Source organism: Marmota monax, unplaced genomic scaffold (genome assembly GCF_021218885.2).
Source record: "Marmota monax isolate L192 unplaced genomic scaffold, Marmota_monax_Labrador192_F-V1.1 WCK01_AAM20220418_F8-fsc00228, whole genome shotgun sequence".
NCBI classification, from domain to species: Eukaryota; Metazoa; Chordata; class Mammalia; order Rodentia; family Sciuridae; genus Marmota; species Marmota monax.
In genome coordinates, this window is record NW_026695240.1 from 1123656 (window position 1) to 1135259 (window position 11604).

General features: G+C 58.5%; 2 protein-coding genes across 2 annotated transcripts; both read right to left on the reverse strand.

The window, feature by feature from the left end:
- Positions 1–6170: 6170 nt before the first annotated feature.
- Positions 6171–7549, reverse strand: LOC124089857 (interferon lambda-3-like). The gene is made up of 6 exons (XM_046440089.1): positions 7540–7549; positions 7267–7448; positions 6906–6983; positions 6537–6680; positions 6346–6441; positions 6171–6269 (listed from the first exon to the last, which is right to left on the reverse strand). Exons 1-6 carry the CDS (start codon positions 7547–7549, stop codon positions 6171–6173), a joined length of 609 nt encoding a protein of 202 aa, XP_046296045.1.
- Positions 7550–10031: 2482 nt separating this feature from the next.
- On the reverse strand, positions 10032–11604 carry LOC124089858 (interferon lambda-4-like). The gene is made up of 6 exons (XM_046440090.1): positions 11490–11604; positions 11160–11338; positions 10686–10757; positions 10470–10613; positions 10267–10341; positions 10032–10130 (listed from the first exon to the last, which is right to left on the reverse strand). Exons 1-6 carry the CDS (start codon positions 11602–11604, stop codon positions 10032–10034), a joined length of 684 nt encoding a protein of 227 aa, XP_046296046.1.

Sequence of the window (11604 nt, forward strand, 5' to 3'; positions counted from 1 at the left end):
ATGAAAGAGGTGGAAGACCTCTACAATGAAAACTATAGAACGCTAAAGAACGATATTAAAGAGGACCTTAGAAGATGGGAAGATCTCCCTTGTTCTTGGATAGGCAGAATTAATATTGTCCAAATGACCATACTATTAAAAGCAGTATACAGATTGAATGCAATTCTAATCAAGATCCCAATGACATTCCTCATAGAAATAGAAAAAGCATTTATGAAACTCATCTGGAAAAATAAGAGACCTAGAATTGCTAAAGCAATCCTTAGCAAGAAGAGTGAAGCAGGGGACATCACTACAGTAGACCTTAAACTATACTATAGAGCAACAGTAACAAAAATGGCATGGTATTGGCACCAAAATAGACTGGTAGACCAGTGGTACAGAATAGAGGACACAGAGACAAACCCACGTAATTACAGTTATCTTGTATTAGACAAAGGTGCCAAAAACATATATTGGAGAAAAGATAGCCTCTTCAACAAGTGGTGCTGGGAAAACTGGAAATCCACGTGCAACAAGATGAAATTAAGCCCCTGTATCTCACCATGCACGAAACTCAACTCAAAGTGGATCAAGGACCTAGGAATTAGACCAGAGACCCTGCGCCTATTAGAAGATAAAGTAGTCCCAAATCTCCATCATGTTGGATTAGGCCCGACTTCCTTAATAAGACTGCTATAAAAGCACAAGAATTAAAATCAAGAATCAATAAATGGGATGGATTCAAACTAAAAAGTTTCTTCTCAGCAAAAGAAACAGTCAGTGAAGTGAATAGAGAGCCTACAGAATGGGAGCAAATTTTTACCACAGGCACATCTCTTAATATCCAGTCAGAAAGGCAGCTATTGAGAACACCAACAACAATTAAGTGTTGGCGAGGATGTGGGGGAAAAGGCACACTCTTACATTGCTGGTGGGACTGCAAATTGGGGCAGCCAATATGGAAAGCAGTGTGGAGATTCCTTGGAAAACTGGGAATGGAACCACCATTTGACCCAGCTATCCCTCTCCTCGGTCTATGCCCAAAGGACTTAAAAACAGCATATTACAGGGACATAGCCACATCAATGTTTATAGCAGCACAATTCACAATAGCTAAACTGTGGAACCAACCTGGATACCTTTCAGTAGATGAATGGATGAAGAAACTGTGGTATATATATACAGAATGGAATATTACTCAATATTAAAAGAGAATAAAATCATGGCATTTTCAGGTAAATGGATGGAGTTGGAGGATATCATGCTAAGTGAAGTCAGCCAATCCCAAAAAACCAAATGCCAAATGTTTTCTCTAATATAAGGAGTCTGATTCATAAAGGGGATGAGAGGGGCAGCGTGGGAGGATTAGACAAACTCTAGATAGGGCAGAGGGGATGGAGGGGAAGGGGAGGAATGGGGTTAGGAAAGACGGTGGAATGAGACGGACACCATTACCCTAAGTACATGTATGGATGGTGTGACTCTACTTCGTGTACAACCAGAGACATGAAAAATTGTGCTCTATTTGTGTACTATATATTGCATTCTGCTGTCATATATAACAAATTAGAATTTTAAAAAAAGAATGTGGGAGCCTATGAAATCCTCAGAAAAATGTTTTAAGAAAAAAAAAAAACTTGGGCTGGGGTTGTGGCTCAGTGGCAGAGCATTTGTCTAGCACATGTGAAGAGGCTCTGGTCTCAATCCTCAGCACCACATAAAAATAAACAAATAAAATAAGGCGTTCTGTCCATCTACAACTAAAAAATATTTTAAAAAGAAGAAAAGAAAAAGAAAATCTGCATATTTGGGATCTTTCCATTTTTCTTCCCTGTGCCCATCTGGAGAGAAGAGAAAGCCGTTTAGAGAGGAACTTAATAAGGAAGAATTCTAGAATGCAAGAAACGGGGAAACGTGTATGTCCCACGGCAGCTTGCATTTAAAGTGACACCCAGGGTCTGTGTCTCAAGACAGGCAGGGGAGGCGGGTGTCAAACACAGCGCCAGCCTGGCCGCCTTCCCAAAGGAAGTTTAGATGCTTCGCGGCTGAAGGTGAACCCGCAGAAACCCTGGGCTTGGCCAGAGGTCCCATTATAGGACGTGAATCAGTGTTATGCCTTAGGAAGTCACCACGGGACCGCAGGTGAGGGCTTCCTGGGACCCTGTAGTGCACGCGGGGAGCCACAAATAGTTCCTCACTCGCACACTCAGGGATTTAAAAACACTACCCCCCCTTTCAGAGTTCCCCGCACTGATGAATGGCTCCCTTGTGGGAGTCCCTGATACTGAGGGCCCCCTTGCAGGAGGTCATGGCAGGTGACCAAGCTCCCCTTCTGTCCCACAGACAGGTCCCGAGATTTGACCTTTATCCTGATGATTCATGAGAGTTGGCCCAACTCTCCAGGGAGTCTAGTGGCAGTCGCAGACAGGACGGTGCAGGTCCCCAGGTGAAGGAGATCCCAGACTATTGGGAGGCGCCGTCTCATTCTACTCTAGGGCACCGCACACTCCAGCATAAACAGTCAGTAGCAGCAGGGGCGCAAAGTGTCAGCAAGATGGTCGCTGGTCAAGGAATGGGAGGAGGAGGACTCCGAGCCTGATTTTACAGGCCCAGAGGAAAACCAAACTCCAGATTCTGAGCCCCGATCCACAGTTTTCCACAATAAAGATGCACAGAAGGTGCAGCCGGTGCTCCAGTCTCCAAGGGCTGGGGGAGAAAAGTACCCAGGACCAGCTGCCTCAAAGTCACGGTATTTGTCTCACAGTTCTGGGGTCAGAAGGCCAAAACCCAGGTGTCCTCAGGGCCAGCCCCCTGCGACTTGTGGGAGGACCTCCCTGGCCTCCTTCGCCTGCAGGGGGATGGCCGGGATCCCAGGGTCTGGCAGGAGCCGTGTCCTCCCGCTCAGCCCCATCTCCACGGGGCCTCTCCCTGCCCACGTCTGGGAGCATAGGTCCCCCTCTGGGAGGTCACCAGTCCCACTGCATTGGGCCACCCTGATGGCTTTGCTTGCTTGATTGCCACTATAGAGACCGGCTCCACAGAAGGTCACATTGTAGGTGGGGGACGAGGACTTCAGCATATCTTTGGGACAGCTGGGGGACCATAATCCAGCCTGGGCCACATTTTACGCTGGCAGGTGACCAAGCTCCCCTTCTGTCCCACAGACAGGTCCCGAGATTTGACCTTTATCCTGAGGGTGAGAGAGAGGTCTCCAGCCTGGAGCCTTCTCCTATGACAGAACGTGTGCCAGTCCAGCAGGGGCGATGGAGGCTGGGAACTGGGAGCCCAGGTTTCCTGGTGGCACCTCAGGAAGAGGGTGGGAGGGGGGTGAGGCTGGGAATGTCCCATAGGGCTGGATGGCCTCCCGCTCTGGGGCCCACAGAGGGGTTTCGGGGGTGACCCTCTGATTTCCAGGGGGACAAGGGAACCCAGACCATCAAGGCTCCACAAGGTGGCTCCGTCAGGGCCAGGAGGGGCACTTGGGGATGCTCCTAGAAGCCGGCTCCCTGATGGCCGTGGGCGTGCGAGGACCTGAGACAGGAGGCCAGGCAGTGACACGGACGTCCTGGGAAGGCAGATGCGATTGTCGCGATGGAGAGCGTGATCAGACTGGCCGCCTGTGGGTCTGACCCGGGAGACCTGGGGTAGAACAGACGTCTGGGGGGGACAGGTGGGCAGCCATGGGGGGTCTCTGAATTTGCACAAATAAAGAAACCCAGGAGCGGCCCGGGCTGTGGTCAGAGGCCCTGAGAGGAAGCCCTGTGCCCTCGCCCAGGAGGCAGCCTGAGTAGGCTTCCAGGGCCGGTGGGAAGGAGGGATGGGACCCCGGGAGAGGGACCTACAGCGTCACAGCAGGGCTGTCCAAGAGCCATTCCTCAGCCCTTCTGCCAAGGGGCCCAGGACCTGGGTGCTGTGCTGCCTTGAGCTGGCTCCTGACAGCCAGGGCGCATTCCCTGACTTGTTGTTGCTGTTGCTGTTCCTGTTTGTCCTGGGGGCTGAGCCCAGGGCACCTGGCCACGGGGTCCACAGGGAGCCCCCCACTTTATCACTTGGAGACGGGGTCTCCCTGCGCTGCTGGGAGGAACCTCCAACGTGGAATCCTCCTGCCTCAGCCTCTCAGCAGCTGGGCTGCAGGTGTGCGCCTCTGGCCTCCAGGGGTTAAGGTCAAGGAGGGCGTTTGTATGTGAACGAAGCCATTTAAAATGTAAAGGACACTTAGGACAACTTAGATATAAGAGATCATTAGTATCAAAAGTCCCTTTCTACTCACTTCATGTATCACTCTGCCCTTGAGGTTCACACGTCTCCTGGGTTGGATTATGTCCCCCATAGTGTGTGGGGAAGTCCTAACCCCCGTACCTCAGAGGGTGACCCCATTTAGAGACAGGGCCATTGCACATGGGAGCTGTTAAGATGAGGTCATTGGGGGGGGCCTGAACCTTGGTGTCCTTGTAAGTCAAGGAAGAAGAGAGGAAGGGGAGACCCCGGGAAGCAGAGGCCGTGGGACAACGGAGGCAGACATTGTGGGTGCCTCTGAGGAAGGCCCAGGATGGCCACAAACTCCAAAAGCTGGACAAGGTGAGGAAGGCGTGTCCACTACAGGTGTCACAGGGAACCGGCTGCCCACAGCTCCAGGTGTGACTTCCGGCCTCCAGACTTGGGAGACGGTGAAGGCTGTCCCTCTGAGTCCCCTGGTCTGCCCTGTTCCTGAAGCCTGTTTTTGTCAGCGTTTTCCCTACGGTGACCGAAGGGACCCAGCCAGAACAGTCCTAGAGCAGGACACCTTCACCTGAGGGCTCACCGTTCCCAGGTCTCAATCCGGGGACAGCCGGCTGGTTCCTCAGGTTCCAGGGGAGGCTGGACATCAGGGCAGAGGGTGTGGCGGAGGGAAGCAGCTCACAGGACGCCCAGGAAGCAGACTCCCCTCCCCAGACACCAGGTGTATCCCCCAGCCCCGTCCCCAGTGCCCCGCGTCCTTCAGCCACCCCCGGCCTCCAGTGACCCTCAGTTAATCCCTCAGGGGTTAATTCCCTGCTGAGGCCAAGGCTGTGGCCCAGCCATTTCTCCCCAAGACCTTCCTGCATGGTCTCACACGTGACCTTGGGAGGGACACCACATCTGAACACACCAAACACCTAGGACACTAAAACACGCTGTCCCTGGCATCGACTTGGGGGAGACAGACACACCCAGGGGCCACTCTGGAGCTCTCCCGAGGTCCCAGCTCACTGGCAGCCTGACCTTGGCTGTGGTGGTGTGTTGTCACCATGGAATCTGGCAAATGGCCCCAAATTGCGTCTTTCTTCACCGACGGCATTTGTCACCTATTACCTGCCCAACACCGCTAAGGGACCACAGGCCACTGCCCTGAACAGAATCCTGGGACAGAGGATCTGGGTGACTATCGAACCTGGGGCCACAGCGAGCCACACTGAGCCTCCTGTCAGCATGGGGACACCTGGGGAAGGGGTTACATGGAGTCCTGATCAGGCAGGGCCAGAGATCTATGGTGATGAGAGAAGATCAAATAGAACCTCTGTCCTGCTCCCCTCCCATCCTGGCCATGACAGTAAGCGATGACCTCCCAGAGGTGAGGGCAGACACAGGGCCGTCCTCAAAGGGGGAGGGCGGCCATGATTCCTGGAGCATTAGGACTGTTTTCCAGGCGGGTGCACAGCTCTGGTCCCTGAGGGGCAGCGTCCCTGGGGCAAGGACCAGGACCAGGCTGCCATCCCGCTGCAGGGCCAGCAGAGGCCTCAGTCCTGAGCACCAGGGAGCAGCTTGTGGCCCCTGCCCGCGAATGGGAGGGCTCCCTGCAGGGTCCCAGGGCAGCCCAGGGGACACTCTGACTTCTGCCCAGGAAACTAAGACCCCATAGTCCGACCCCCCGGCTCCCACGGCAGACCCCAGACAGGTGACAAGGGGCTGTGGGGAGCTGCAGGTGGGGGAGACAGAGATGGCCACCAACAGGACACACAAGGACACGGGCCTCACAGGAGAGCCTGGGACTCGCCGTTTATTTACACAATGTTTACAAAAGTAGAAAAATAAACAAAATTCATTGGATCTGAGTCTGGGAGTCACACAAATAAATAAGGCCACGTGGAGGGCTGGGGACAATAAATTAAGGAGTGTCATCGCTGCACAGATGAGACCTGAGATTCCTCGACGGCTCAGCAGGGTGTGGGTCAGACGCACAGGTGTCCACTGGCCACACACTTCAGGTCGCGCACCAGGAGGCGGAGGAGGTTGAAGGTGACGGAGGCCTCGAGGCAGACGGGGGACTCCTGTGGGGACGAGGGGCTCAGTGGCTGCCGTGGCCAGGGCCAGCTGCTCCAGCCCCGTCCTCTGACACCCACTCACCTTCTCGGGGGCCTGCTGCAGCCTCTGCAGCCAGTGGGACAGGCGGTGGCGGTGGCGACCCTGGGGCCTGGGGCCTGCTGTGGGCTGAGCCAGGGCCTGTGGGCAGAGGAGGGCGTGTGAAGTGGGCCTGGGCACAGGGGACGTGCGGGTGTCACAGCCATGACCCAGCCGCCCAGGACCCCAGGACTCACACAGGCCTGCAGCTGGGACTGGATGTGGCCCAGCGTGTGAAGGGGCTGGTCCAGGACGTCCCCCAGGGTCGAGTTGGCCATGGTCCCCAGGACCCGCAGCGTCAGGGCCAGCTCTGCCTGCAAGGCCACAGGGCGCTCCCACACCTGAGGGGGACAGAGACAGTGAGAGGTCTCCCTGAGAGAGCTGGGAGGGACAGGGAGGGAGGGCAGGGAGGGGAGGGGGAGGGGCAGGGAGAGGGCACAGCAGAGCAGGCAGGACTGGGGAGGGACAGTGGGCAGGGAGGGAGAGGGACCGGAGAGAAGGACAGGGTCCCTGGGAGGCGCTGAGTGGGCCCCGGAGGCCAGGCTGGCCTGGCTCTGCCAGCTCACCTGCAGCTGCCGCAGGTCCCAGGGCCTGGGCAAGAGCGGGGAGCGGCACTCGAGGTCCTTGAGCAAGAGGGACTCCTCCTGGGGAGCAAGGGCACAGGTTAGCCCACACTGGAGGGCGAAGGCTGGACCACGGCAGGGGCCTGGAGGGGCCAACGGTAGGAAGAGGGCAGGTTCCCTCAGGGGAAGGGCAGGCTCCCTGCGACAGAGACCTCAGGTCGCCCAGAGCAGCCAGAGCGCGAGGGAGCCCAGGGTGGACAGGGCAGAGGCCACCCTGCAGGGAGGCTGAGGGCCACCCACAGAGCTGCACGGGGAGGCCCAGGGAGGAGGCCGGGGCACAGGCAGGAGGGACAGGGACACTCACAAAGGCGTCTCTGGCCTTCCTGAAGGCCTGCAGCTCCCGTGGGGCCAGAGTCTTGAACTGGGCCATGTCACAGTCCCTGGCATCTGGGTGGGCGCTGAGGGGACTGGGCACAGGAACTGCCCGTGTCCTCGTCAGCACCGCAGACGTCAGCGTCAGGAGGAGCCAGCAGCCTGCAGCCGCGCCTGGACCACGGGAGGACAGGGTCAGGGGCTGGGGATGCGAGGACAGAGCGGGGAGTGGGGACGGTGACCCGGGCCACGCTGTGGGGCTCACCCAGCTTCATCCTCGGGTCTGGTGGCCGTCAGCGATGGGAACACAGGGTGCACCTGCGGCTGTGTCCAGGCTCTCTCCCGAGGTCCTTGGGTCTGGGTGCTGCAGTGTCCCCAGCTTCTGTCCCCGTGGTGCAGGGTGGACTGTCCCTGCAGCTCCATGGGGCAGCTTTTATCCCTGCTCAGGGCAGCCCCAGCTGATGTAGGAAAAGCGAAAATGCGCCCAGGCCTGCGCTGGCCACCAGGGGAGCCCAGGCTGGGGAAGCCCGGGGGCGGGGCCTCGCACAGGTGAGCAGCGGAAGCGAAAGGGAAAGGGACAGGGACTCAGCCTGGCCACGGCACGCGACTCCCAGGGAACCCTCAGCCCTGGGGCGGCCCCGGGTCACAGGAAGGGGTTCCGGTGGCTGCTGGGAGGGACCCAGGACTGGGGTGCACAGAGAGATGGGGACCAGCCTCGGGCAGGATGTCCCCTGCAGGGAGGAGATGGCAGGGCACCCCAGGGAGCGGCTGCCCTGAGGACTGCAATTCCCAGAGGGGGAGGCCCAGGGCGGAGGCTGTGGGCCAGAGGGTCAGGAAGGGAAGGTCCAGAGTGAGGAGGCCAGAGCGCCCCACCCCTCTCCACCTGCTGCCCAGAGCAGGCCAGGGACAGAGCCCTGGAAAGAACTCGAAACTGTCCTTCCTGAGCCCTGTTCCTTGCAGGGGCAATTGGCAACTGGGCAGCTGCCCTGTGCTGTGTCAAGTAACAGAAAACAAAACCGGAGAGGCAGGGGCACAGCAGGGCGTGCGCAGCAGGCAGGTCCTGAGGAGAGGCTCTGAGCACAGAGCCAGGGGAATGAGGGACGGAGCCCACTCAGGGAAGGAGAGCCACCCCTTGTGCTGAGCCCTGTCATGTCCAGCTCTGCTCAAGATGCTTCATCTCACCTGGAACTGGACATGCACATTCGCACCCAGGGAGCACTGTGGCTTGCCTCCTTTTGCAGTAAGTAGTAAACTGCAGAATCTCAGAGAGGTTAAGAGACCTGCCTAAGGACACACAGCAAGGAAGCAGTGAGGTCAAGACTATGAGTGTTTCCTCTGACACTTGGAGGCCAATCCCAGTCTCCCTTGTGGTTGGGTCTCCTGGACCTAGAGCTCATGACTGTGAGAAAAGACAGTCCTCTGTGACACTTGCCTCCATCCCAAAAACTATGTCCCTCATTCACACTTCCAGGAAACGGATACACAGTCACACTCTCTGAGCTCTGATTCATACAACGGCTTCCAAATCAGAGCAGGACATGCCCAATGCACCTCCCAGTTCAGTTTCCAGTACAGGAGCCTTAATCCTGCCTGGAGGAGACACTGTCCCAACTGCAAATCTGCACATTGTCACAGATTGCAAATCCCTTGGCACCACACTGCTTTTGTCTGTGTGAGTGTGTGAGTGTGAGTGTGTGGTGTGGGGATGGGACCCAGGGCCTTGCCCGTGCTGGCCACTGCTCTGCCACTGATCCACATGCCCTGTCCTCTGCTTGGACAGTCAGCCCAGGCAGTGACCTGCAATCGCTCTGGAGCTCAAGGACTGTAGGCTTCCATCCTGGCTCCAACCTTAGGAGCTGTGTGGCCTTGGGGAGGAGGCTGCAGGTGGCAGCCAGGAGGGCTAGTCCCCTGGTTTGGACCAAGAGCACTAATCCGAGTATTTCTGTACCTGTGCACAGGCTCCTTTGATGGAGGTCATTTGGGAAGACCCCGAGGATGTCAGCAAGGACCTTACAAACACCACTTCCAGGTGTGCTGTTCCTTTGCAAGAGAAGCAGTCGCCCTCTCTGTGCAGATGGGGAGACTGAGCCTCCCACAGAACTCACTTTCCTGGAGTAGCTCTAATTGAATGGCAGGGTCAGAACTGAACCTCAGGTCCCCTGATTCTGAGCATCAGTCCTTCTTGCTGTCAAGGGAGAGTCCAAATGAAAACACAGAACAGAAAAGATGGAAGGCAACACTGTGTATGAACTGTAATAAATTAACAACAGGGGTCAGGAGCGCTAACAGGGACTTCACAGTACAAGGAACACACATGTAACAGAGTCCAGGGAAGACACTAATCCAGGACCAGGTGCCCTTCACTCCCCAGTTCCTTCATGAATGGGGGCCCTTTGGATGTCGGTCAGAGACTCAGAGATTCAGACTCTCAAGGCGGCTTCCAGGGTCCCAATCAAGGGACACGATTCCTGAAGTGGGTTGAGGTTCCTGGCAACCTCAGTGTTGAAGGCAGCGAGGGTCGTGCCCAAGTTCAAGGCTCTTCTGCTTTACTAGCCACTGGAATAACTGGAGGTCATTCATCCACGATAAAGCCCCGCATCCTGGGGACCCACAACTTCTCTCAGGGAAGAGCGGGTGCCAGTGGGTCCTGGTGGGGCCAGTGTCTGGAGCCTCAGCGTCCATTGGCCAAGAGACATGCCCGTCTAGGGCCCAGCATCCAGTGGCTCCAGGTTCAGGATCCCCGCGAAGCCCAGCAGGTCAGACACAGGGTCCCCAGTGCGCCACCAGCCTGAGGTCCCGCGTGAGCAGGCGCAGCAGGTTGAAGATGACAGAGGCTTCATGGCAGCGAGGCGAGTCCTGGAAGCCAGCAGGAGTCAGGACTGTCCTTCCCCAGGACCTCCTGGACAGGGCCCCGTGGCCCCCAGGCTCCTGGTTATCTTTCCACCCGCTGCTGTCCCCTCGGTGGGAGCCCTGCACTGCCCGCTGCACTCACAGCTCTGCGGGGTTTGTGACGCCTCCGCGGTGGCCTGGGGGACCTCCTCCTGGAGCCCTGCGGGATCAGCTGGAGCTGCAGGGGCAACGCGGGTCAGTGGGGCAGCCGCCGGCCCCAGCGTCCCTCCTAACCAGCCTGTGGCCCTCCCTGCCGCAGACCCAGAGTTCGCAGGCGCCAGGAGGACCAGAATCGCTGTCACTCACGCAGGTCTCCAGGTCGCGTCCCGCTGCCGCCAACAGCTGCAGGGTCTGATCGGTGCCTGGGAGCATCTCCGGGTGTCGCAGGCCCCTCAGCACCTCCTGGGCGTCCGCGATGCTGCGGGCCACGTGGCGCAGCCCAGCACAGGACTGTGGAGACCCGATGGCAGTTAGAGTCGCCGCGCCAGCGCCCCGCGCCCCCTCCCAGGCACCTGGCCTCACCGAGGGCCGCGGATGGTCCCTCCGGGGGCGGAAGGAGCAGTTGCGTGGCCTCCAGCTCAGGGTCTCTTCCTCCTGCGGGACAAGCGTCAGGTGAGGCTGGCACCTAATCGCGGAGCCCGCGAGGATGTGGGGACGCGGCGCGGGTCTGGCCAGGTGGCTCCCCCGTGGTCCCCTGGGCGCAGCAGCTCTGCGACGCGGGGTCGGGGCTGAGATGTGCCCCACGCTCCCCGGGCCCCGCCTGGCGCCGCCACCGGGACCCCCCGCCGCCCAGCGCGACGCGCCCCTCCGCTGGCGCCCAGCCAGGGTGGTGCTGGAGCTCGGGCTCTGGGGAGCGTCCTGCTCAGAATCCTGCAGCACAGTCCCAGAGGCGCGGCTCAGCGCTGGTCGCAGGGGCGCTGGGGACAAAGATGGGCGCGCGCTGGCCGCTGGTGGGCTCAGGGCTGGGCGCAGGGCTGGAGGGCGGTCCCCACTCACGTAGCTGTCCCTCAGCGCCTTGACTGCCGCCAGCGCCTTCGGGTCCAGAAAGCGGTAGTGTGACAGCAGGCAGCGCCTGGGCACTGTCCCCCTGGAGTCCGAGGCCACACCCAGTGTCCACAGGACCCACAGCCACAAGGCCACCCAAAAAGCTCCGCTCCTGGGCCTCATCTCTGGTCCTGCAGGAGGCGAGGACGTCAGGGAGACCCAAGGATGAGCCTTCCAGGGCAGCCCCCTGCCTCTGGTTGAGTGGAGGGGTCCTCAGAGAGCATGCGCTGTAGGCATGCAGAGGACAGACCGCGTGGAACCCGAGGCCCTCTGTCCTCTCACCTCTGGTCCCTCGCTCTTCACCTCTGATGTGCACTCGATGCCTGGAGGTGCCCCTCTCTGTCTCCTGTGTGGTGTGCAGAGTGGTGTCCACCTTCCGCAGTGGCCTCAGGGCCAT